We start from the raw sequence: 26,036 nt of genomic DNA, 5'->3' as shown, positions 1-26,036 counted from the left end.
AATTAAGACAGCAATTAATCAATCTTACTGATCAGTTAAATCTAGTAATAATTATCCTATTCGGTCCTTCTTATTGCTACTCCTACTATCTCTGGCTTACACACAGGGGAACTGGGGAACAGATCCGGGTGGGAGTCCCCCCAGGCCACAGAGCCCAATAGGCAAAGACAGGTTTTAAACCTAGGCCTTTTCTACCGCCTCAGGACTCTGGTATAATTGTGATTTTAGTAATTTTTTGCTATATTTTTAATAGAGGAATAATAACCCTTACCGATTATTGAGCACTTATTACCCATCCCAGGATCTTTATTAACAGCTTTAAGTGGATCACCTCATTGAGTTGTCAGAACACTATACCACAGGGTACTATTGTTATCCCCATTTTACAGATGAGGAAACTGAGGCACAGAGAGGTGAGATGCCTGAGGTGACATGCTGGGAAGTGGCAGAGCCTGGCCTTGGACCCAGGTACTCCTGACTCTAGAGAACCCCAGATTTGGTTCTCAATCAGGGCGATGGGTGCCCCCCACCAGGGGACAATTTGGCAATGTCTGGAGACATTTGGGGTTGTCACAATCGGTGGGGGGTACTACTGGCATCTAGTGGGTCGAGGCCAGGGATGCAGCTAAACATCCCACAATGACACAGAACAGCCCCACACCCCAGAACATCCAGACCCAAATGTCAGTAGTGCCCAAGCTGAGAAATCCTGCTCTAGGCCCTGTGCTGTGAGGCCAGAGAGGGAAGCAACTGGCACACAGCCACTCAGCAGGTTAGAGGCTGAGCCAGGACCCCTGCCATGGAGTAGAGGGGAGTACTGCAGGGCTGCAGCTCTGGGACTCAGTTCTCTGTCAGTGGCTTGCCCTGGCTGGTGGGAATGGGGCAGTGAGCATCCAGTGGGGTGGGAGGAGCAGAGAGGCTCTGGGATGAGGTTGAATAGCTTGGCTGGACAATAGGGAGCCATAGCAGGTTCTTGAGCTGGGACATCTGCACACTGGGGTTGGCAGGATGGGAGGTGGGTGGCATATTAATAATAATGCATGCCAGCAGCAGTCCCTCCCCTGTGTGTGTGTGTGTGTGTGTGTGTGTGTGTGAATGGAGGGGCAAGAATGGGTGTGTGCCCCCGGCCCTGCACTCACCCCGATCTTGCCTGTCTTGGCGGCCATCATGAGGGGCGAGAGGCCGTCGTTGTTGAGCACGGCCTCCAGGTTGCTGTCGGGGAAGAGGCGGGCACACTTGAGCAGCAGCAGGTCGTACATCTTGGTGACGAACTTGGTGTTCTCGCGAGTGTTGTCCGCGATGGCCACCAGCGCGTGAAGCACTGTGTTGCCACGGGAGTCCTGGCGCCGCATGTCTGCCTTCTTGTGCGGGTTCTCTGTCAGGTAGTTGACGATGTGGGGCTGGTTGGTGCAGGCCGCCAGCGACAGGGGCAGCTCGCCTGTGGGTGGGGGGGCGGTCAGTGACGGGGCCCCGGGGGTGGACACTCAGGGGCAGACGCCGTGACAATGGACGCAGTGCGCACGGTCAACGTGGACGAGCCCCGGCCGACTGCACGTGTCTGGAGGCGGTGTCCCCGGGTAGACGGAGGCAGCTATTTGGGGGGGGGGGCGGCGTGTGACTTGGAGGCCGTGAGGGATTCTTTAAGGGACTTTGTGCCTGAACCCCAAATAACATGTGCCTTTGAGCAGGGGTGAAATTTAAAATCTTTCATGGGTCCAACTGGGACCCATGGCAGTGATGGAATTTGGGCCCTGCAACGCGACCATCAGTCCCAGCTTAAGTCAGACTGGAGGGTGCGAGTGCTAAGGGGCGGGGACAGCCCATCACAGCCCTCGGATCCCATCACGATCCCCACTGTAGAGATGGGGAAGCTGAGGCTCGGGGCAGTGTGGTGATGCTCTACTCCTCAAAGACAAGACCTCAGTGACCAAGACCAGCAAGGCGGCCTGTGTACCGGGTGCTGTCTGGGCCCGTGGCCAGCGCAGCCCTGGCTGTTTGGGGAGGGGTCAGGGCTGCCAGCACCACCATAGACCCCCCGCCCCCAGCCTCTCCCCCGTGGGCCCCAGGCCCCACCGGGCCCCTCCTCACCAAAGTAGAAGTAGCCTCCCTCATCCTTGGGCTGGAAGAAGCGTCCCCGGGCCTGGGCGTGAACATCGGCACCTTGGGCCACCAGGAGCTCCACATAGTGTTTGCAGCGGCGCTCGATGGCGATGTGTAGGGCGGTCTGGCCTGGGATGGGGTGGGGGACAGTCACCGGGGGCAGAGACCCGACCAGTCGTGGGAGGCACTGGGGTGCAAAAGGGAGAAATCCACCCGAGGGCAGCAAATAGACCTTCAGACATTCCCGGATGTGGAGTCTCTGATGCCCGAGGTCCCAGATCTGCTGCATCATGCAAGCAGAATCTTAGGCTCAAGGGATATCCAACTTGGAGGGTCCCAAATGTGGGAACTTTTCAGACTCAAAAGAGGCTTTCATCCTAGAGGAAACAACGGGATCATGGTCTCATAGAATTTGGGATATAAAATTCACAGCCTTTGAATCTGCATATCCAGGAATCTGAAAGGTCAAGTTGGATTCAGAGATCTCAGAATTTAGACCCAGGGAGCTGGCACTGGTGACACCTGTGCCTTTCTGAGCTGTTGGCTCATAGAACTATTACAACAAAGCCTCAGAGTACCCAGAACCTGAGCATCTTGGGTCCAGATTTCCAAGTTCATGGCCCCTTTGGCTCATTGCATCTGAGAACCTTGGAACCTTTGATTCTGAAACTCAAAATATCAAAGTTGGAAGGGGTAGTTATTGTTCTTTCGTCTGTTCATTCATTCATTCAACAGTTGGTTCCTGGGGACGTGCTGGCACTTGGGGCCCAGACTGAAGCTCTCAGCTGGGGGGATGGTTGGACAAGTGAAGACGGTGCCCCCCACCCCCGCCCGGCCCAGGGCCTCACCTCGGTAGTAGATGTCCCGGAAGGGCGAGTTGATGAACTCGCGCATGTTGCCCGTGCGCTCAGCGATGTCCAGAAGCACAGGGATTGTGTCGTTGCGGCCGTTGCTCAGATTCAGCAGGGCTTTGGGCAGGCAGGTCTTCCCTGTGGATGGCTCTGTGAGGAGAAACGTGCAGGAGAGGGGCGCTCGGCCCGTGGCCCAAACTGCTGGGCAGCTGGGGACAGGGCACTGGGCAGGGAGCAAGACGTCCTGGCCGTGTCGGTCCTCCTCTCCGAGCCTGTTCCCTATCTGCTCCCCACGGTACTGAGAAGGTCAAATAAACTCAGAGGAGCAGAAGTTTTTTAAAACGTGGGAAGCTGCAGCCTGTAGAGAGGTTGGTGTTTACCAAAGCATATTTGGAGAGAATTTTTAAAAATCAAATAAAAAGGGGGAATGCTGGGTTAAACAAAGCCAACCGTATTTCTTCACTACAGGACTTCTCAGAACCTTTAATCTGTTAATGAGGACTGTGAACCTCTAAAAGCAGACCCAGGAGGCAGTCTTTGCCTGCCTATTTGCACATAGATCCTTTTCCCATGAAGCGATTACACTAGTGCCCATAGAGGGGAGCAGAAGGGAGTGCGGCGTTCCCCAAAGTGGAGGCCGTGAGCCATAGAGAACGTGAAATTACCTTAGAGGATTTTGGGGCTTCTGCAGATGCAGCAATAAATAACAGTAAAAACCCGAGTGTGCAAGGTTTCATCTGCTTGTCAAACCCCTCCTGTGAAGTCGGTCTTCATTTTGTCCTAATGGGTCCTTAACACCTCCCACTAACGCTTACTGTCCCTTTGCAATTTTCTTTCCCTTGTATTAATTTTTATGGTGACGTGAGTTGATTTATATCTTTAAAAGAGCAAGTCAATGAAAAGAGAACTCCCCTGTGAATCAGGCAGGGGGCAAAACGGCCAGATGCAGGACGGGGATCAGGAAAGGGATGAGGACGGGGAGAGGCAGGTGTGGGCTGAGGGGCCCGCTCTGGAGCCAGGTCTCTGGGGGCTCGAATTGGGCTTTGCTCCTGATTTCTGTGTGACCTTTTCTGCTTCAGTTTCTTGTCTAGCTAAATTGAGGTTACAAAGGGAAATTGTGGGACTTCCCTGGTGGCGCAGAGGTTAAGAATCTGCTTGCCAATGCAGGAGACATGGGTTCGATCTTTGGTCCAGGAAGATCCCACATGCCACGGAGCAACTAAGCCCATGCGCCACAACTACTGAGCCTGCACTCTAGAGCAGGCAAGCCACAACTGTTGAGCCCGCGAGCCACAACTACTGAAGCCCACGCGCCTAGAGCCCACACTCCGCAACAAGCAAAGCCACCGCAATGAGAAGCCCGCACACCGCAACGAAGAATAGCCCCTGCTCGCCGCAACTAGAGAAAGCCCGCGCACAGCAACAAAGACCCAACGCAGCCATAAATAAATAAATGTATATATATATATAAAAGGGAAATCGTGAGCTAATAGGTATTTGTTGATGAGCCCAGAGCCAGGCAGATAGCAGTCTTCAATAAGTAATACTGCTGCAGTTATTACTCCACGAGAAATGCTTTAGAGCCTCTCCCTAGGTGCTGGGAAGTGGGGAAAACGCAGAGACCTGAATTTCTGTCCCACCGCTCCTAGGAGTGAGGTTGCTCGGACAAGCCTCGTTCTGGCTACTTTTCGCTACACCCCTGGGGCCCAGCCCAGAGTCAACACCAGGTAACTATATACTGAATGATAACGGACTCCAGTTCCCCATCTGCATAAGGGGGAGGGGACCCCAAATGCTGGCCGAGGCCCCTGGGGATTCTGTCCAGACACACCCACACTCAATTAGTCCGTTTTCTAATTGTCAGGCAACTCATGATTCTCCACGCTGACCTCGTCATCTTTCCTTCCCCAAACCCCAACCCAGTCTACATGTGTCCCCTTCGTAGATGATGGTGTCCCCAGCCAGCCAAAACTTTTGTGTCACTCTTATCTTTGTCCTCCCTTCTCCCCACATCCACCCCCCTACCCCAGCAAGTCCCACAAATTTTACCTATTTCTCCAACCCCTCCACCACGCTCCATCTCCACTGCCGCCAACCTGGCCCAGCCACCATTTCTCTCACATTCCTGGTTTCCACCAGCCTCTCTGGACGTCCTTTAATCCACTTTCCACATAGCGACTGAGTCCAGCTCTGGTCATGGTTAGCCACAGGGCCTTTGCACATGCTGTTCTTTCACCTCCTCTCTAATCCTTCCTCCACCTCTTTTTACCTGGCTAACTGCAATTCATTCAGACTCAGCTCGTGTCACCTCCTCCCGGAAGTTCTCCCAGATTTTCCTGATTAGGTCAAATTGTCCAATACAGCCTCTTGTGGACACACATTACAGTTTGTAATTGTGTATTTATTTCTGTGATTGCTTGATCAAGTTGGTCTCACCCTCAAGACTGAGAGCAACGTGAGGACAGGGTCATATCTGCTTCACTCACCACTTTTGCCCCACACCAGCACAGAGCCTGACACTTGATAGGTGCCCAATAACCACTTGTTGAATTAATACACATTCAGCGAAGGGGCAAGGTGGGCACTGCAGGGAATTCCAAACCACAGGAACTCAAGTGGTTTGTGTGGGATGTGGAACTAGACCCTGGATTTGGACTTCCACACCCCCAGGCCCAGGCTGTAGCAGGGTCCGGGGCTGACAGCCTGGGTCCTGGTATAAGACACCAAGAACGGCGGCTACCCAGAAATGGGGAGGGGTTGCAGTTATGGACTCCACCAGCAGGTGGCGAAGTGGCTCTGCCCACGGTGGGGATGAGGGGAGGCTGGAGCCAAGGGCCCTAAGTTAACTGCCAAGTTCGAGGTTATGTGTGGGCGGAGGGGAGGGCCGGTCACTGACTCCCCTAAGAATCAATGAGCTCACGAGCCTCTGGCTAGAAAAACCCACAGGGGCAAATCCAGGTTTTGTGGAGCCTGAGACTTACACAATTTGGGGATCCTGTTAATGAAAGCGAACACACAATTACAAGTTCCAGATTAGGTCCAGGGCTACAAGGGGCCAGAGCAAGCAAGGGGCCTGAAGCCTAATTAATGGGCCTCACGGTAAAGCCCCTTCTACAGATGCATTATTCTGTACAATTTCAGGGCCCTCTCCCAGCCTAACTTAGGGTCCCCCACCCACCCTCATGCAGACACACTGGCCTGGGGGTTCCCAGCCTAGGCTTAGAGCCCCCTTTCAGCTCAGTCCTGAACTCAGGAGAAGCCAGAAGCCTTGGCAAGCCCAGCCTGGCGCTGCTCTGTCCACCGAAGCACAGGCACCATGATCCCCATCTCACAGGGGTTCACTCCGCCTCAAAGCTCCCCACTTTTGCCAGGTGAACTTGGGGGGCCAGGTGGGGCCATTTGGCCGGGGCTTAAACGTGGGTTATCTCCAAATGAGATTCACACCATCACAGAGACCCTCTCCGCGACTCTAAGCTCGTGCCCCAAACGAGGCCACACCACCTGGCTGGGCACCATGAATGAATATTTTTTATAAGTCCGGTAATTCTCTTCTGATGGACACAATGATACAGCATCGTATCGTTTTGGTGTTCAAAGAATCTGGCTGATAAAGGTATATGTGAAAAATATACTGCAGACCCGGTCAGCCTACTTTCTCACTTAATTTACTTGAAGTACCTAAAGTCTCCAAAAATGGCCCCTGATCTCCCTGAAGCTTCGTCAGCCCCGAGCTGTTACCATGGCTGGCCCACCCGAGACAGGCCCTCCTTCCTAGCAGGTGCCACGATTCTCGACATTTTATATGGATTTGTGGGGTCACTAGGCCAGTTAATTACAGCTCACCTGGCACCCGGCACATAGCAGGTGGCTGACTTGGATGGAGAGGCTCACAGGCCACCTTCCCCGATTTGCAGGGAAGCCCTGGGGTAGCGGAGGGAGCTAGTGCCCCGAGGTGGGTGTTCTGAGCCTGGACGAGGCTGGAGAGTGAGCTGTCTGGGCTGAGTAAGTCCCAGGGCAATGGTGACTGGGCTCCAGCCTATAGCGGGGAGCCGGAAAGCTGGGCGGGGAGGGGGGCAGAGCCTCAAAGCAGAAGCAGGAATGCCCTGCTCCCGCCTCCAGAGCTCCCCTCAGGGGGGGCAGGAGCTCCTGGGACCCCAGCTGCCTTGTGCTTGGCACTATGGAATTCTCTGTCCTCAAAGGCCAGGACTATGCTATTATTATTCCCCAGGGTACAGATGAGGAAACTGAGACCCAGAGAGGCCACATGTCCCTTAAGTGGTAATGGTGGGATTTGAATCCAGGTGGGTAGACTCTGCTCACCTATGACACTAATCTTTTCATAAATGAAGGCTGAATGAATGAACAAAGAAAGGCAGCAAAGGCACAGAGAGGTTAAGTAATATGGTAAAGGACACACAGGACCAGACTCTCTGTCCAGTGCTCTTCCTGGCTAGTGCAGCCCACTAACACAAGGGAAAATGCTGAGGGGAAAGGGGGCCCCCAATGCCAGGCCTCCCCCAACCCCCAGCTGGCCCACCTGCTATTCCTGGGTGGCTTACCCCGGAACTCCTCGTCAGTCAGCCGCTTCTTGTGGGTCAGCAAGAAGGGGAGCAGCCCATCCAGGTCAGCGGTGGAGCCCCGAGACACGATGTCAAAGAGGATAGGCCGGTTGAAGACTTTGAGTATGGGAGGCGGCTGGGGTGTGGGAGCTTTGGGGCTCTGTGGCTGCTTCCTGAAGGGGGAGGAAGCCGGGTGATAGGAGGGCTCATCCTCTGCCCACCCCACAGTCTCTAGCCTTAGGGGCCCAGGGATTGTGGGGTGGGGGCAGCTGGAGCCCTAGGGAGGGACCAGACTGAGAGGAGAAAGACATCTGGAGACACAAAGGAATGTTTTATCCCAATAGACTCTACCTGGTACCTACTGTGTGTTGGTTGGAGACAGAAAGAAACACACAGCCCATCCATCCACCCACCCACCCATCCACCCACCCATCCATTCACCCACCCACCCATCCATTCATCTATCCATCCATCTACCTATCCATCCATCCATCCATCCATCCACCCATCCATTCACCCATCAATCCACCCATCCATCCATCCATCCACGCACACACCCACCCACCCATCCATTCATCTATCCATCCATCTACCTATCCATCCATCCATCCATCCATCCACCCACCCATTCACCCATCAATCCACCCATCCATCCATCTACCTATCCATCCATCCATCCATCCACGCACACACCCACCCACCCACCCATCCAGTCTTCCATCCATCCATCCACCCATCCACACACCCACCCATCCACCCTCCCTCCATCCATCCATTTGTCATTTACTAAGTACTTAAGAATCCAGAGACTGGAAGAGACAAAGATAGTAAGAAAATAAAGGAGGAACACCAGACTAAAAGATAAAGCAACTCTATCTTTTATTCAATCATTCACTCCTTGATTTATTCATTCAACAAACATTTGAGACAAATGAGGCCATGCACATAGGTGCTTAGTCCAGGCCCCACCAAAGTAAACACCCAATAAATGTTAGCTGATATTCCTGTTATTATTTAGTGCCTACTGTGTGTCCAGAGTCTGTATGTGTGGGAGAAATGCCGAGCTACAGAGGCAGGTGGAGATAGAACAAGATGGAGAGGGCTGGGGGAGAGGAAGCGATGGAGAAAGAAAAAAGGGAAAAAACACACATTCATTCAGTCATTCGATAAACATTCATTGGGCACCTACTGTGTGCTAGGTTTTGAGAGACAAAGAGCTGGAGCAGCAGTGGCCCAGGGGCACCATGAGGGCAGGGATGGCCTGCGTCATGTCCTCACGCACCCAGTGCCCGGGACGTACGAGGGCGAAGGACAATCTGTGAAATGAAGACAGGATGGAGAAGAGAAAGAGGCGGAGGTGGGGAGGGAGAAGAGGGGCTGTAGGGGAGCAGAGAGTGAACCACAACAGAGGTGGCGGGGCCAGAGGGGGAAGGGACACTGAGGCAGGGGCTTCAGGGCAGAGAAAGCCAGCGGCTCACCAGGGGGAGTGGACAGCCGCTCTCCCTCCTTCCTCTGCCCGGGCCCCAGATTTTACACCCCAGGGCAGTGCCTCCAGTGATGGGGGGCCAGGGAAGGGGGAAGAGGTGCTTCCTGACGACGGGGGCACACAGGCTAGGGCAGCCCCCATTTTATCTGCTCCTGAACTGTGACCTTTGAGCCAAAAAATGAAATGAAATAACACCCTCGCCCCCAGTCCTCACCGAGGCAGCCTTCGGGGTCTCTGAAGACCTCAGCCGCTTAGCCACCTCCCAACTCCTCTGCAGCACTCCCAAAGCTGTTAGCCCTGGCTGTCTGGGGTAATGGTGGGGATGAGGTCTTGAAGGAGGGGATCTGAGGGAGGGGAAAGGGAGACAGGGAGCCCACCAACTTCCAATGGGACCTTGGAGGGATGGGACACCAGGGCACTTTGCTGCCCTGGGCCTGTTTCCACCTCTGAGTGGAGGTGATGCAATTTGTCCAGTACAGCATGTGGACTGCGAGGCCCCATTTCTTGGATACGTTGAGCCTCTGTAGCCTTGGGCCCCTGTACACGCACTTCCCTCCACCTGGAATACCTTCCTCCCACCACCCCCCCGCTGTGTGGCTGCCCTTTTTCACCCCTTAGCGTTGGGCGTAAATGTCGGCTGCTCCAGGAAGCCCTCCTGGACTACCTTTCCTGTAACAGCTCCCTCTCCCACCTCAGCACCTCACCCAAAGTGAGTTGTCTAATCACTTGCTTATTACCTGTTTTGCCCTCCAAACTGAAGGTACCAGTGACAGCTACTCAGTGTCTGAGCTGAGTAGGGGTAACATCTGGTCTGACTCACCCCTGGAGCCCCAGGGCCAACCGCCCTACCTGATGTGGTGGGTGCTCCAGAAACAGTCACCGAACAAATCGGTGGCTCAGTGAATAAATAAAGGAAACAAAGCAAGGGCTGAGGAGGTGAGTGGGCTTCATCCAAGGGCATAAATGAGTCTGTGATCAGCAAGGGGGAACAGAGGAGGACCAGGTGACAACAGGACATCTGCAGACTTCAAGACTGTCCTCCAGACACACACAGAGGCCTGAGAGAGGTTTTCATGGGTGGATGGCTGGGCAGAGAGATAGCAGATGAACAGATGGGTCGATAGACATTTGAATGAGTGATGATGGACAGATGAACGGGACAAGTGGATGGGCAGATGGGAAGATGGGTAGCTAACGACAGAGAAAGAGAAAGAGAACAAAAGAAAGACATGGAAATGAAATGAATGAATGAATTATGAATAGTTTGATAGCTGACTGGCTGGATGAACATAAACAGTGAGTAGATGGGAGAATGGATGGATTTTGGGTAAGTATATGGTGGATAAATGGAAGGTTTGTTGTATGAGTGGATGATTGGCCAGATAGATGACAGATGGATAGATGGGTAGATAGATACTTGAATGAGTAGATGATGGATGGATGGACGGACTGGACAAGTGGATGGCTAGGTGGAAAGATAGGTAGCTGGATGAATGAATGAGTAGATAATGGATGGATACACAGATGGATGGATATACAGATGGATGGATAAGCGGACAGACAGATGAATGGATAGACAAGTATACAGAAAGGTGGACAGATAGGTGGATGGATGGATGAGTGAATAGGTAGACAAATGAATGAATGGATAGAAGGATGGATGGATGGGTGAATGGATGGATGGACGGATGGATGGATGGATTCAATACAGAGGAGACCCTCGGCCAGGCAGCCAGCAGTACTCACTCTATGACCTTCCTCCTCCACCGCTTGTTGTCACTGGGGTGCTGACGATAGGTGCCATAGTCAAAGAGCGAGTCCATGGGCGCCTTCTTGGGCCCAGGCACCACCGAGGACTCATACAAGGTGGACTCCAGCAGGTCGATGGGGTTGGGCACCCCCTTGCGGAAGGCGCCCTGGAACTTCATGCGCAGGTTTGGTCGCCCATCGCCTGGGCCGGCGGGGCGACCACTATCAGCCGGAGAGGGTGACGGGGAGCCGTCCTCCCCCTCGAACAGGTTGGCCAGCGAAGAGAGGGGGAAGGCCTCCCCGCCGGGGATGCCACTCTCACCCCCGGGGGGCTCGGCTCCCTCCCCAGGCCCCGCGCGGGGGCCTTCGCTGGCATCCGCCATGCTGCCCCCGGACCTGTCTGCACTGCTCGGCCTGCAAGGGAACAGGAGGGGGTCAGGCCGGCTCCAGGAAGCCCCCTCCCACGTGGGCAAACAACACTGCTACCAGCTTCTTCAAAGCCACCGTTGTAATGACAGGGGTTCAGGGTGGCCACTCCCAGATGTGGTTGGCCGCCAGCCCCCCGCAGGAGCTGCAACAGAGCCTCTTTCAGGGACCTGGAAACATGAGTCTGCCTCGGGTCCAGCTACCCTGGACGTTAGCTGGAGGAGAAAGGGCGTCAGAGTCACACTGGGTCCCCAGATCTGGAGCCCGGGGCTTACTCCTGGCCAACCAAGCCAGCTTCGGGGCCCCCAGAGCAGGGTTCAAGTTCCAAGCTCCACATTTAGCAACCATGTGATGCGAAAGTGGATGGTTCACAGCCTCGGTTTCCTCACCTGTGAAATGGGGATGCTGAAGCAGAGAGCACGTGTTCCAGTGGCCAGTGCCGTGCCTGCCACACTGTAAGCACCTACTAAAACATAACCATCAAATCTATGCTTCAGGGACACTAGGTGCTCAGAAATACTCATGAACCCACTGTGGGAGTCAGTAGCCCTCAATTTCCCAGTACCATCATTATGACCCCATTTCACAGAACAGGAAACCAAGGTTCCGAGAATTTAGTTAACTTCCCACAGTGCTCAAACGCTGCTCCCCAGTGCCAAGCGCTGACCCCTTCCCTCCCCTCTTTGCCTGGTTAACTCCTGCCCACCTGCAATCCCAGCTCATGTCCATTCCTCTGGGAAGCCCTCCCTGACCATTTGTTCATGAGATTAGTTAATTCCTGAGCTGTAAGCACCAGAAGATAGGGGATGCATCTGTCTCATTCACTGCTGTGTCCCTGACACCTAGAAGGGTGCCACATGGACACACGACCTGATGACAAAGGTATTATTTGTTCCCATTTGTCAGATGAGGAAAATGCAGCTTTAAGAGGGGAAGTCACACAGCTTGTAAGGAGAAGAGTTGGACTTGAACCCAGCTCTCTCTGGCTCCCAGGCCCAACTTTTAGCCAGGAGAAGGGCAAGGGAGGGGCAAGGCCCTGCTGGCTGTCAGCCCCCTGCCCTCTGCAGCACGCCACTGGGAGGGCTGGACACCAAGGGCGAGTTTCCTGGAACTCCTACCATCCCACCTGGGCTGCAGGAAAATGTCTGGAAAGCCCTCTTTTCTATAGCTCTCCCTCCCCACACATTAGCAGAAAAACAAAGATTGGTTCCCACCTTGTTTGTTTTGTGGCTGCCAGGAGGGAAGGCTAGGGCACTGCAAGAGGCCTCTCTAGGCAGGTGCAGCAGGGCACACAGAGGGTCAGAGCCCCTGCCGGGGACAGACCCCCTTCTAGGCACCAGAGGGTAGGGAAAGCCTAGATTTTAGAGTCTTCCAGGCCTGGGTTCTAACCCCAGCTCTGCTATTTATGTGCAGCATGACCTTGAGAAAGTGACTTTAGCTACCTGAGCCTCAGTTTCCTCACTTGTAAAATGGGTACAATAGTAGTAGCTTTTTTCATACGTTTGCAGGAAGAAGTAAATGAGATCAGGCACGTCCAGTGTCAACCCTGGGATTAAACTGGGGGCTCTCAATGATTATAATCAAAGAAGTAAGGGTTAGGAGCACAGTTGTTGAAATCAGATATACCCGGTTCCCATCTTGGCCCTGGTTAATTAGCAGCTGTGTGATCCTGGACAAATCACTTCCTCTCTCTGGGCCTCAGCTTCCCCACCTGTAAAACCAGGGTAACCACACCTCCTCCTAAAGCTCTTGGGAAATGCCAGTGCCCTCAGGAGTTTGAAGCACCCACTTGATGCCAGCACTTAGTACGACTTCAGGAGACATTAGTTCCTGTTCACCTGCCAGGTGGGAAAGGGAGACCCCTAGTGGCTGCCACACGAGTCTGGGCTTAGTGATGCAGGAATGGGGGTATGTGGAGGCAGGGAGGGTGTCCACTGGGGTGCAGGCATTGAGGGGGAAGATTAGACTTCCCCCGGCACAGTCCTGTTCACCTCAGTGGGGACCCAGGGTCAGGGGAAGAGGAGGCATTGGGCACGTGCTTCTGCTGTCAACACCCTCCTTACTACTGCACCCCGTCCCAGGGCCCCACGGGGGCAGGACAGCCCCCGCCATAGGGGGGGCCAGAGGAGGCAGCCGCTCAAACCCCCGCCACGCCTGCACCCCCTGCCCTAAGAAATCTCAACTCAGATGGCATCCAGGGTTTCTGGGGACTCCACAACAGGGGGTCTGGAGTCAGCCAGCCCCAGGTTCAAATCCCCCCTCAGTCACTCACACACTGCTCGTAGCCTTGACAAGACACACAGAGATCAATATGAGCATATTAATTATGGTGAAGTAGTAATTTTGAACTAAACTCCCATCATCATCGTGATCATGTGGCTCTGAAGAGCCCAAGTGCTTCATACACGCACTCTCATCCGGTCCTCACTGCAAACTTAGACCAGCAGTTCTCAGTCGGGGGCCCTTCTGCTCCCCAGGGACACTCGGCAACGTCTGAAGACATGTTTGGTTGTCACACTGCGCAGAGGAGAGAGGGCTACTGGCATCTAGTGGGTCAAGGCCAGGGATAGTGCCAGACATCCTACAATGCACAGGACAGTCCCCACCACAAGGAACGACCCAGCCCAAAAAGTCAATAGTGCTGAGGTTGAGAAATCCTGCCCTGGAGGTAGGTACTGCTATAATTCCCCTTTCACAGATAAGGAAACTGGGGCTCAGAGAGGTTAAGTGACTTGCCTGAGGCCACCCAGCAGGTTAGCAACGGAACCAGGATTCAAATCCTGGCAGTTGGCTGCGGAGCCTGGGCTACCCTAACCCCTCAGTTGAAGGCATGGCCTGGGAGCCAGGCGCCACACCAGACCCTTAGAATATCTTGTTCAAGGTGCACAACAGCCCTGGGAGGTAAGGGTTATTACTAACAGCTCATGCTAATCTCTCTGAGCCTTGGTTTCCCTACCTATAAAATGAGGGTTGCAAAACAGCTTCTATCCCCTAGGGCTGCTGTAATGGGCAAGTCAGGTGTCTCTTGGGCACCTAATAAGCACTTGACAAATACTTTAATCATCATCATCATTATGATACGGTCCCAGTTTACCTGTCCTCCTCGCCACCCAACCTGCCGGGCACACACAGGTGGTAGTACTACAGCCTGGCATTCATGGCCCAGGCTAACATTCACCAAGCCCTCCCAGCCTCTCCCTTGGTTAATCGGCCAGAGCCTGGTGAGCAAAGCTGGGCTACTGCTCCCATTTTACAGCTGAGGAAACTGACTCTGAGTTGCCACACAGAGAGTGAATGGCCTTGACGAAGGCCTCTGGACTCCGAACCTTGGACTCCTTCCACACCACACAACCCAAGTGTGTACAGACACCACCGTGCACATCCACACACATATACACGTGTACACGCACATGCGTGCACACACACAAACACACACACACAGCCTGCTCTGTGGCCATCCCCTCCCCAAACACTGCCCTGTTCTCTGTGGTTGGGGATAGAGTTCACTCCCGGTTCTAATTTGCCCTGTAGGCTGTTATTACACATTCCAAACCCATGCCAGATTTAGAGGGAAGGAGGGGTACAGGGCAGGAGAGAGGCTGAGTCCTCCTTCATCTCCTCTGTGTGTAAATATCGTGTCGGTTTCTTCCTGTCTCTCCCCATGTGATCAGGCACACGCGGGCGTGCCTGCTGTGAGCCCCTGGGAATGCCTCTGCAGCGGGTAGCACCCAGCTGGCACCAGGAGCATGTCTGGGGCTCAGCGAAGGACATTTACGCAGAGCGTGGACATCCCCACACACTGTGTGACCGCTGTGTTCATTTAACGCAGCAGATTTCAAATGTTTTTGTTTTCAGCATCAAGGAGCAGGACTGGAAACCATTCACCTATGTATTTACTCAACAAATGTGTATTGAGCACCTATTGTGTGCCAGGTCTTGGGGACACAGACGTGAGCAAGACAAAGAACTCCTGCCCTGCTGGGGCTGACCTGGTGGGAAAACAGAAGAAACAGCTAGACAAAGCAAGAAGCTGAGGCATGTCTGGTGGTAAGAGCTGGTTAGACCAGAAGGGCTCGGGAGTGGCCGAGTTCAGGGGTGCAGGGGTCCCGGGTGGGGTGAGGAGATACAGTGCTGAGCCAGGGTCCCCAAGCCGTCCTCTCTGCCTGGGTCAGACTCCAGGCTCTCCAGAAACATGGCTGAAGGTCATGCATTCTGCTCTGATGGCCCTGCGGACTCAGTCAGAGCAGCCAAACCCACAATCCCTCCCCCCTAAGGAGGGGGCACCTGGTAGGAGCTAAGGGGGCATGGAAAGAACTTGCATTTTGATGTCAGACAGATCAGGGGGTTGGCTCCCAGACTCACCGCTCATCAGCTGGATGAGCTTGAGAGAGTTACTTAGCCTCTCCGAGGCTCGCTTGCCTCACCTTTCCTTGAGGAACTTAACTGGGTCATCGTGAGGATTATATGAATTGAGTCAAGCACCTGGCACAGAGTAAGCCCTCGGTAAACAGTAAACCGCAAGACTACGTGAATGGCAGGTGCCTTCTGAGAATCCCGGATTCGGCAGGGGTGGGGTGGAAGTCTCTTGCTCCATCCCCCTGTCCCCACGCAGAGGGTAGAAGAAGGGACCCATCCTCACCGTTACCCCGTGGCTTTGCCTGATCTCATGGAAACCCTGGCACGTAATGTCAAATCCCATCCTCCTGATTCCGTGACCAAGGAAAGCTGCTTAAATCTGGGGGCAAGTTTAGGCATGCAGGGGCTGCTCCACCCCAGGGGGAGGAATTCCAGGGAGCTGGGATCAGTGCACTCCATCTGCTGAGTGCCACCTGCTTGCAGGGCAAACAGGAGTGGAAGCTCAGGGAATTCACAGTCTAGGCAGGAAGGCAGATGGCTTTCCCCCTCCAGGCCTTTGCCTGGGCTGTCCCCTCTGCCTGGGATGCACTTCCTCCACTAACCCTTTCTTTGAGTGTCATCTCAACCAGCACTTCCTCTGAAAAGCCCTCCTGGCCGCCCCCAGTCTAAACTGGCTCCCTTGTGTTCACTCTTAGAGCAAATTGTGCCCCTCTTTATAGCGCTTCTCATGATTAGACTTTGACCTTTACTTATATCATTCTTTTACTCATCTTCTCCCTTCTCCTCTAGAATTTTGAGTTCCATGAAGGCGGGACTATTTTGTGTCTGCTGTCTCCCCAGCATTCAGCATCGTGCCGAGGCATCAGTAAATTCTTACACTGCAAGGCAAGGTCCTCTGAAGTTCTGGAAGGAGGAAGGCGGGAGGAAGCAGCACTAAACTTGACAGGCACAGGGAGAGGCTGCAAGGAGGAGGGCTTGACAAATGGAATGGGATACAAGAGCAGAGGAGACAGCAAGGTCAAGGGTACGGAGCTGGGAAAGAGCAGGGGGCACTGAGGAACGGTGCAGCCTGAGGCGTCAGAGAAGAAAGGTAGGAAGGAAGAAAAGATGGGTGAGTGGGTGGGCGGATGGGGAGGTGGGGAGGAGGATGAGGATGGGTCCCAAGGTTTGCTGGTGCCGAGAGAAAACACCCGCTCTGTCCAACCCCCCACCTTCGAGGTGAGGAAACTGAGGCTCAGAGAGGTGGAGTCACTCTTACAGGGTTGCCCAGCTCCTTAGAGGCAGAAGCGGGTCTAGGATCCATGTGGCTCCAAGACCTATGCCTTCCGTGGATACTTTACAAGGACCAGGAGACTTGAGAAGAAAAGGGTGGAAGATGGGGGTGGAAGAAGAGTGGTTCAGGGTGAGTGGTGGGGACCAGGGGCCCCAGAGGCAAACTGCCCACTCACCAGTTGTGTGACCCTGGGCAAGTCACTGGCCTTTCTGTGCCTCTGTTTCCTCACCTGTAAATGGTGATGATCATAGCACCTATCTCCGGATTGTTGAGAGGGTTAAATGAGATAGCACCCAGCAGAGAGCACACACCCACTAAACGATGGCTGCTGTCAGCATCATCAGTATCATTGCATCATCATTATTAGAAGATGGATGAACAGACAGACCGAGGACCAAGGAAGGTATGATAGCCAGGGAGGGCGGAGTGGCAGGGCCCAGAGCCTGGGACTCTGGCAGCCACCTCAGAGCAGCTGCCACTGGGAGCTCAGCCCCTTGGCCAGGCAAAACCCACTGCCTGCCAGGCTGCCCGAGGCTCCCTAGGCCCTGGCAGGCAGCAGCAACAGGGGGCATCACGCCATGCCGGGCACCTTCCCCAGACAGCCTGTATTTACCTAGCAGGTCTCGGCCCAGCCCGCTTCCTGTTTGCTGCACAGTGGCTGCCTGACCAGGGCTGACAGAGCCCCAGTGTCCTGTCGGGTCCCCCCACCCAGGAGGGAGCACAGGCGGGGCAGGGCTGGGGTGACTCACTGGGCCCCACAGAGGGCAAAGCCAATGTGACCACGGCAGTTACTTGGTCATTCTGCAAGTCCTTGGCCGGAGGGATTCCAACAGTGCACACAAATACCCCTCTGAGCTCTCACGGGCACGCATTTGCTTCCAAGGTCCCCGGCCCCAGGGTGGGAGCCACCAGGAGGCAGTGTGGCTAAATGGTTTAAGAGCACACGCTGAACAGCACAGAAGGCCACATGTGATAGGATCCCATTTACATGAAATGTCCAGAATAGGCACATCCATAGAAACAGAAAGCAGATGAGTGGTTGCCAGGGGCTGGGGGGAGTCGGGGGGGGACAGTGACAGCTAATGGGTACGGGGTTCATTTTGGGGGTGATGAAAAGGCACTGAAACTAAACAGTGGTGATGTCTGCATAACTCTGAACACTCTACAAAGCCACTAAATTGTACAAGTTGAAAGGGTGAGTTGCATGTGAATTACATCTCAATAACACTTCCCAGCTTGGTGACCTCAGACAAGTCACTTCCCCTCCCGAAGCTTCAGTTTCCTCGGTGCAACAAGGGAACGTCGTGAGGTTAGACGCTCATAAAGGGTCCAGCACAGGGGCTGGCGCATAGCAGGGGCTCAAGGACATGAAGTCCCTGTCCCAGGAGGCTCCGGCTCCTTCTTCCCTTGCCTCGCCCCCTTCCATCAGAGCACAGCCCTGGATTCCACCCTCTAACTCAGCCCTGCTCAGAGCATGATGCTACCCAGATCCAGCTAGGAAGACGGAGGCCCCTTCTCCCTAGCCCAGCCCCTCTCCTGGAGGACAGTCACAGCCACAGAGAGCCCCCCCAGAGAGGATTCTGTGGCCTCAGAAACTACCCAACCTATATCCTCTTCCCCACCTGCCGCTTCCTGGCAGGGCGACCGGGAGCAAGTCATCTCTCTCTGGGCCTCAGTTTCCTCATCTGTACAATGGGGTAAACAATTACTGCCACCTGGGAGGGGTGAACCCATATTTGCTTTATAGTTATTGGTTGGACTCTACATTCATGCTTTGAATTAAAAAATAAAATGATAGCTCTTACACCAAAAGGCTGTTGTGAGGATTGAATGATAATGGAAGATAATTGATTGAGTTGATAATTCAAAAGTTTAAGACAGCGCCTGGTACATAGTAAATGTTAACAAAAGGCAGCTGCCTTTTCATTGTTAATATTCCCTCAATTTACAGCTGGGGAGACGTGACCCAGGACTTGTGACTCTACGCAAAGACCTGGTCTTCTGAAAGGGTTTTCTCCCCTCCTCGTTTCCATCTCTCTTCCATCATGGCCCCACTTCCTAGCTGGGAGACTGAGGTCCAGAGGAGACAGGATACCCACTCACCCATACCTACACACACCCCTCCACCTCATACCCACATGCAAAAGTCCCGAGGTGACCAAGTCAGAGAAGAGAGCAGACACCCGTGGAATGAATGGGTCGGGCAGGAGCCGGGAGGGGAGCCCCAGGCAGCAGAAAACCAGTTTGAGATCCTCTCTCTGCCCCAGCCGGCCTCACCACCAGCCTATGCCAACAGTAGGCTGTGTCTCTGGCTAACTGCTTGGAATTATGGCTGAGAGTAAGGCCTGAAATCCCACATTAGCAGTGCCTACCCTCCCATTGGTCCATGTCACACAGCATCTTCTATCTCTTTTAATCCAAAAAATAACTCTAGAAGTTAGATATCATCGTCTCCATTGTCAGATGAATAAACCACGTCTGGGGAGAATGGAGGGGAGGGGCTGACATTTATCCAACACCCATCATGTGTTGAGCACTCTCGCGTTTACTTCTCATCCCCATTTCACAGGTGAGCAAACTGAGGCTCGGCGAGACCAAGAGACCCAGCCGAGGTCACAACTCAACAGGAAGGGAATGTGGCTAGGATTCCAACCATCTGCTTTTAAGCCCATTTGAGTTCATCCCTTCAGGGTCTATGAAGCCCTCTCCCTGGGGTCATCCTTCTAAATGCCACGCCCCTTGGAAGTCATGGGGCAAGCCGGCACAAAAAGACTTGGAGTTTCCATTGTGGCTTTGCCACTTAGTAGCTGTGTGACCCCAGGCAGATTATTTCAGCTCTCTGAGCCTCAGTTTCCTCATTTCTAAAAGCGAACTAATCACAGCACCCACTGCTGGGTTGCATGGTCATTGTGGGTGTCAGAGCCTCATAAAGTGCAGCCCCCAATGATGGGAACGCGGACACAAGCTCCAGGAGGGCAGGGACCTCTTCTGTTCCAGTCACCACTGAGTCCCCAGTGCCTAGGACAGGGCCTGGCACATAGTATCTATCCAAGATATACTTGCTGAATGAATGAACAAACGAATGAATGAACGCATGGATATAAGTGAAAGGAATCACAAACAGCTAAGTCATTCTCCACGGGGCAGACAGATCTCCACAGCTGAACCTCTACCCAGCTAGCTAACTTGCTCCCTCCCATCCTTTAACATAATTTATTGAGCACCTACTGCATGCTGGGTTCTCTGACCTACGAGGTTCAATGTCCCCCCATGAGGGCGGCAGCTATCATGAGTCCATTTTGCAGATGAGGAAACTGAGGCTCAGAGAGGCCAGGACACTCGCCCAAACCCGAGTCTGAATCTGAGCAGGCAGGTTCTCCTGATGCCCCCGCCTTGCTGATTCATCTGTTCAATCACTCATTCCTTCCTTCCTTTACCATTCACTCTGTCCACAGGTATTCCTCAGCCCCTCCTCTCTGCCAAGGGACACAGGGACAGGAGTGAACCGGGCAAACCGGTCCCTGTCTGAGGTCAGTTGGCCCCTTGCCCACCGGGGTCCCCCCTGAGCCTGTGGAGCCCATCGGGGACACACGTTGGAAGTAGCCCCCCCATATATACTCTTGACGAGCTGTCCCAGAAGGTGGTCAGCCCTCCAGGTCAGCCGGGTGGAAGCCAGGCCACTCCACCCTCAGGGAAAAACAGGCGTCCAGTGAGACTGAGGAGCCCTTTGTGTGGCGGCAGGCAAGGGCGGGGGCAGGAGGGGCGGCCGTTACTCACCACCCAAGAAAAATAAGCGTATTCCCGTTTGGTCAATGGCCCTCCTGTCTGCCCCGCCACGCCACCACCTCCTTCCGTAGGCTTTCCCACCCTCTGACCTCACCTGGAGCAGACCTGTGAGGGCCTCCTATGCCCCTGGTGTGCTGTCTGTGACCATCCCTCACAATTGAGGAAACATGTTCAGAGACGTGGGGTGACCTGCTTGAGGCCACACAGCCTGCAGTGGGCAGGGCTCGGAGCAGAAAGGGGAAGCCGATGACCAGGAAGGGGCTCAGAGGTGGGAAGGAAGTCAGAGTCACAGTGAAAGTGAGGGCCTGGCCTCCCTTCCTCATTCCTGCTCGGCCAGGGTGACAGCTCAGGGGGACCCAAGGGCACCCAAGGCAGGGGGAGTCCAGGCCGGGGCAGGAGTGGCAGCCAGAATAACCCAAATCTCCCCAACTGGCAGAGCTCTGACCTCCAGCAAACCCCGGGTGGCAGCCCCAGGAACACCGCAGCAAGTGGCGGAGCTGGGATGTGAACAGAGGTGGGTCAGACTCCAAGAGGGGAGAGTCCAGTGGCCTTCCAGGAAGGAAGCTGAGCCACCCACTGAGTTTTCAGGGACCCAAGGCGTCCAGAGTCACTGGGATCTGGCTTTCAGGTCCAGCTCTTCCATAAGCCAGCGGGGCATCCCTAGGCAAATTACTTCTCTCTCTGAGCCTCAGTTTCCTCAGCTGTAAAATGGGACTCAGTATTCCTGCCCTGCCCACCTCCAGTGGGGGTGATGCCGTGACACCATCAAGGTGACTGTCAGGCAATAGACACTGGTTACACATTGAACAGTCCGTGTTGCTCTGGAGACTGTCCACAACCACCCCCACGAAGCAGGCACTAACATCCTATTTTACAGATGAGGAAACTGAGGACCAAGGAGTAAGGGAACTTACTGAGAGCTGGGATCTGAACCAGCTGGCCAGGCTCTGGCCCTGTTTTTAAGCATTACATTAGGAAAGCAGGAAACTCTGACGGTCCTAGAGCTCAGTCAATGCCCGTAAATATTTTGTAGCTGAAAAGGCAGCACCCCTTGTCCAAATGCAAGTCTAGCTCTGCCCCTGCTACCTTCCACCTGCTTTCCTGGCACAGAGGGGTTCTCAGAGAGATGAGCTGGAGGAAAATGCACGCTGGCACAGGCCGGGGGACAGGATGAGGAAGAAGATAATGCTCAGAGCCCCATCGGTGTGCCTTGGACTGTCCTTGCAAAGAGGGGGTTGACAGCCTCATTTGACAGATGAGGAAACTGAGGCTCAGAAAGATGAGGTGACTTGCCCGAGCTCCCCTGGTGAGAAGGCAGCAGGCCTCGGATTTAAACCCAGGCCTGTCGGAACAATTCAGGTTCTTATCTCTAAACTGCAGACTATCTTCCCATGACCCCAGATCCAGACAAATGGGGACAGGCCACTTTGGAAGTTAAGGGCATGGATTTTAGAATCAGATAAATGGAGTTCAGATCCCAGCTCCGGCCCTTCCCAGATGGGCAAGCAACTTCACCACCTTGACCTCAGTCCCTCCCTCTCAAAAATGGGTACAATCCTAGCTTTGCATCCAAATGTACTGAGTGTTGGGCTCAGTGCCTGGCACACAGTACGTGCTCAATAAATGTTCGCAACCATCGTAATGACCACTAATGCAGCCCACGCCTGGCTAAAGCCAGAAAGAATCTTGCACCCAGAGTTCAGAGCGGCAGCTGCGGGGCCCAGGACCACAAGCATCTCAAGAGATCTGAATTAATCTTTAACAGGTGAATTCCGCCCCAACTTGGTGACGCAGAGCATTCCAGAGGGCTTGCTGGCATGAAATGTTCCCTTGGCTCCCCAGATCGTGTGTGTGACAAGAAGAGGAGCTAGTCCCTGGGTCCCCATGAATTGGGGAGGGGCCTGGAGTGTCTTTCCCGGAGTCAAATGGGAGAAACTGAGGCAGACAGCAGGCCGGGGGCCTGGGAGGGGTACAGCCGCCTGCTCCACATGGCCCCCTCCCTCCTGGGAACACACGAAGGACCTCAAAGGACTCCGGCCCTCTCAAAACGATGTTTTCAGTCACTCAACCGTGCAACAGTGATTTACTGAGCACCACGTGCCAGGTGCAGCGAGGCCAAGGCTTGCGTGGTTCTCTCCCTCCTACACCTTCCAGCCACCCCTGTCAGTCCCTACCTGGGGCCTCACACCTCTGGCCTGGAGGACTTCCCCTGCCTGGGGACCGGCCTCCCCGCCTGGTCCCCACTCTGCGGACCTTTCCAGACCACACATCCGGCATGTCCCTCCCAGCCTGGACTTGTAGGGTTTCTAGGTCTGACCCAGCCCCTGCCTGTCTGATCCCCTGTCCTTCCTGTTCATGTCACACACTCCAGACAAAGGGGACAATGTCTCAGCTCTCCAAACCCTAGTTTTACCACCTGGTGACAGGTAGAAGTCAGGTCTTTACCTAAAAAACCCTTTTGCCCAACATCTGCATTTATTCCTCCAGGTGAGGCTCAAGCGCCACCTTGATCGAGCCGTCCCGGGCACTGGATCGTCACCGTGCCGCCCCCAGCGCGCTCCCCTGACCCCCACCCACGGGCAGCACACCCTTCCCGGCATCCAGCACAGTGCTCCCTTGCTGGGCGCCCTCAGGTCTGGTGCGGGTGCTCCTGCTGGAAGCCACAGCTGGCACGAGGGGCAACCCCAGGGTCAGGGAGGCAGCCGTGGGAGAGGGGCAGCCCTTCCTCCCATCTCAGCGGCTCTCTTGGACCGCTCGGTTCACGCCCCTCGGGCTGGGGCTAGGCTGGGTCTGAGGTGCCTCAGTGCCCAGCCCAGGGCTGGCACAGGATGGCTTTCCCGGAGGGTTCGATGGACAAAGGAAACGGCTGAGGCTCAGCTCACACCTGATGAGGTGGGAGGCGTGTCCACAGGCCCGGCCCGGATATAAGGCATCTGGTCTGGATTTAGCTTGGGGAATCCCAGGCATCTTCACTGGGGCTCTCTTGCACGCTTTTTCCTCAGGTGCCCGTTCCCTAAACCTCGGAAAACTCCACTTCGGAATGACCCCACCCTGCTTTCACAAACGTGAACCTGACTGGCCCATGACCGCCATTTGCCATTTGTCTTGGGAGCCCCTCCCGGCTCCGATTGATCAATGAAGGTGGGAAAAGGGGCCCCTAGCCTTTCTGGTTCCCACTATTTTTCAAACAGTATGATGTAGAGAAATGCGGAAATGGCCAATCACCTTTCTCACCCCCTTCCATTAAGAAGACGTTGGGGCAACAACAGCACGAGCATAGTAACAGCTGGGGCTCCAGGCACGGCGTGGGACCCCCTCACACGTCCGCTGTCCTCACCCCAGCCCCAGGGGTCACCCTCAGCCAACCCCCATTTTCCAGATGAGCTCCCTGTCCCTCAGGCAGCTGAGGGAGCAGCCCAGGGTCACACAGTAGTGGGGTGGCAGAGTGAGGGTTCGGGCCCACACAAGCCCCACTTTTAACCTCACAGATGACCTGGACCAACCCTCGTACCTGACCTCTCAGAAGAGGCCACCTCTTCACCCCGCTGTCCCCACCCCAGAGATAAAGTGGCAAAGCTTAAACCCTCCAGTGGGTCTTAGCGTCCCAGATCAAAGCTCACACACGACATCACGCCCCTACCCCCCCTCCCAGCAGAAGCCCTTGTTGTAGACACTCAGCAGCCATAAGCCCACCCCCTCCTGGGTAACTTCCAAGACACCCCCTGGGCACCAGGCAGGGAGGACGTTGGAGCCGGACAGCCCTGGGTTTAAATTCCACTTGGCTACATCCCAGACCTGAGCCTCAGTTTCCTCATCTGCAAAATGGGGAAGACAGATGGAGAAACCCGCTGTGGCTGGGCCAGGCAGGGGTGCCTGTGGTTGGAACGGCCACCCATGCGGGGAGGGTGGGAAGTCTCTCCCTGTCCTCAGAGACCTCCCAGGAGTCTCCAGGGCAGAGCTGGAGGGGAGGTTAAAGATTTTCCTGCCTCTTGCGGGGAAAGAGCCATCTCTCTGGGACTCAGTAACTAAGAAGTGGCCTTGGGCTTCCCTGGTGGAGCAGTGGTTGAGAATCTGCCTGCCAATGCAGGGGACACGGGTTCGAGCCCTGGTCTGGGAAGATCCCACATGCCACGGAGCAACTGGGCCCGTGAGCCACAACTACTGAGCCTGCGCGTCTGGAGCCTGTGCTCCGCAACAAGAGAGGCCGCGATGGTGAGAGGCCCGCGCACCGCGATGAAGAGTGGCCCCCACTTGCCACGACTAGAGAAAGCCCTCGCACAGAAACGAAGACCCAACACAGTCATAAATAAATAAATAAATAAATAAAAGAATGTGAATTTCTTAAAAAAAAAAAAAAAAGAAGTGGCCTTTGGAAGTTCCAGGCTCCCAATTCCCTCCCAGAGGTGGGGGGCAAACCTCAGGACCCCAACTCCCTCTTCCAAGCCCTCCAAAAAGGAGGTGACTCCGGGGTGGGCTGCAGGGCCTTCTGTGTTTGCTTCCTGGGCTTGGATATTGGGGGACCTGGGCCTGCATCCGCGGAGCCCACGTTGGCGCCCTCTTCGCAGGTAACAAAACCGAAGCCCAGAGAGGTGGTGCCCAGCCCAAGGGCCCCCCGCGGGTCCCGCGCCTCCCGCGCTCCAGGCCACCACTCCGCAGCTTCCAAGATGTGCCCGGGGGCGCGCGAGGTCCTCGGCTGGGCCGTCCCTCCCAGGGTCCCCGCCCCGAAGTTCCAGGCCCCACTCACCTCCGGGAGGGCTCGGCGCCGGCGGCCGGGAGCGCGGCGCTTCCTGAATCCCGGCAGCCGGCCCAGCTCCCGCCCGCCCGCCGGCCGGCCGCCGCCGCCGCCGCCGCCGCCGCGTCCCTCCTCCACCGGCTCAGGTTCCACCTCGCGCGCCGCCCGCGGAGTGCACCCCGCCCACCCCGCCCGCCCTCCAGCGGTGGCACCGAGCCTACCCCGCACCCGGGATCGGCTCCCCTGCGGGGCGTAGAGGCGGGCCCTCAGTTTTCTCACCTGGAAAGTGGGCGTCATGATCCCTGGTAGAGGGGCAGGCGCTCCGTGGAGGGGGCTCTGGCTGGAATCCTGCGATCATGGGCTGCTGACCTCGCCAGCCTGGGACTCCTTCCTCATCTGTTAATGGGCATCTCGCTGATTCCTCCCCGCTTTCGCTCATTCATTCATTCAGCAGACAATTCAGAGACAGGTCTGCGGTAGGTCCCGGCCCTCAGGTAGCTCCACGTCCAGCAGGGGAGACACCTGTGTTACAGACAGTGCAGGTCCAGGACTAAATCAATGTGAGCTCCTCTTAACTTCACCTCTACCCAGCGCCTAGCACGGAGCCTGGCACTGAGTAGGAGATCAACGAGTGCTTTTTTTTTTAACAGGTGGCGAAGGTAAGCCCCACCACCCAGACACACCTTCTACCCCAGACACTTGAATACCTCCATGGGAC

The 26,036-nt window shown here is 55.1% G+C and overlaps 1 protein-coding gene across 4 annotated transcripts in view; it reads right to left on the bottom strand.

The window, feature by feature from the left end:
- The window catches only part of TRPV4 (transient receptor potential cation channel subfamily V member 4), a 37,170-nt gene extending 11,366 nt beyond the window's left edge, over nucleotides 1-25,804 (bottom strand). The window contains exons 1-6 of one of the 4 annotated variants that reach the window (XM_059895731.1): nucleotides 25,598-25,804; nucleotides 10,743-11,159; nucleotides 7,511-7,683; nucleotides 2,949-3,101; nucleotides 2,089-2,229; nucleotides 1,140-1,438 (exon numbers count right to left, since the gene is read on the bottom strand). In XM_059895731.1, the coding sequence (XP_059751714.1) occupies nucleotides 1,140-1,438; nucleotides 2,089-2,229; nucleotides 2,949-3,101; nucleotides 7,511-7,683; nucleotides 10,743-11,128 (1,152 nt within the window). In that variant the 5' untranslated portion in view covers nucleotides 11,129-11,159; nucleotides 25,598-25,804. Of the gene's footprint in view, nucleotides 1-1,139; nucleotides 1,439-2,088; nucleotides 2,230-2,948; nucleotides 3,102-7,510; nucleotides 7,684-10,742; nucleotides 11,160-11,560; nucleotides 11,624-25,330; nucleotides 25,417-25,597 lie in introns of those variants that run through there. The other 3 variants (XM_059895730.1, XM_059895732.1, XM_059895729.1) reach the window with 3 other exon arrangements.
- Nucleotides 25,805-26,036: the final 232 nt, after the last annotated feature.

Source organism: Balaenoptera ricei, chromosome 14 (genome assembly GCF_028023285.1).
Source record: "Balaenoptera ricei isolate mBalRic1 chromosome 14, mBalRic1.hap2, whole genome shotgun sequence".
Classification (NCBI taxonomy): domain Eukaryota; kingdom Metazoa; phylum Chordata; class Mammalia; order Artiodactyla; family Balaenopteridae; genus Balaenoptera; species Balaenoptera ricei.
This window is presented reverse-complemented; position numbering and strand designations above follow the sequence as displayed.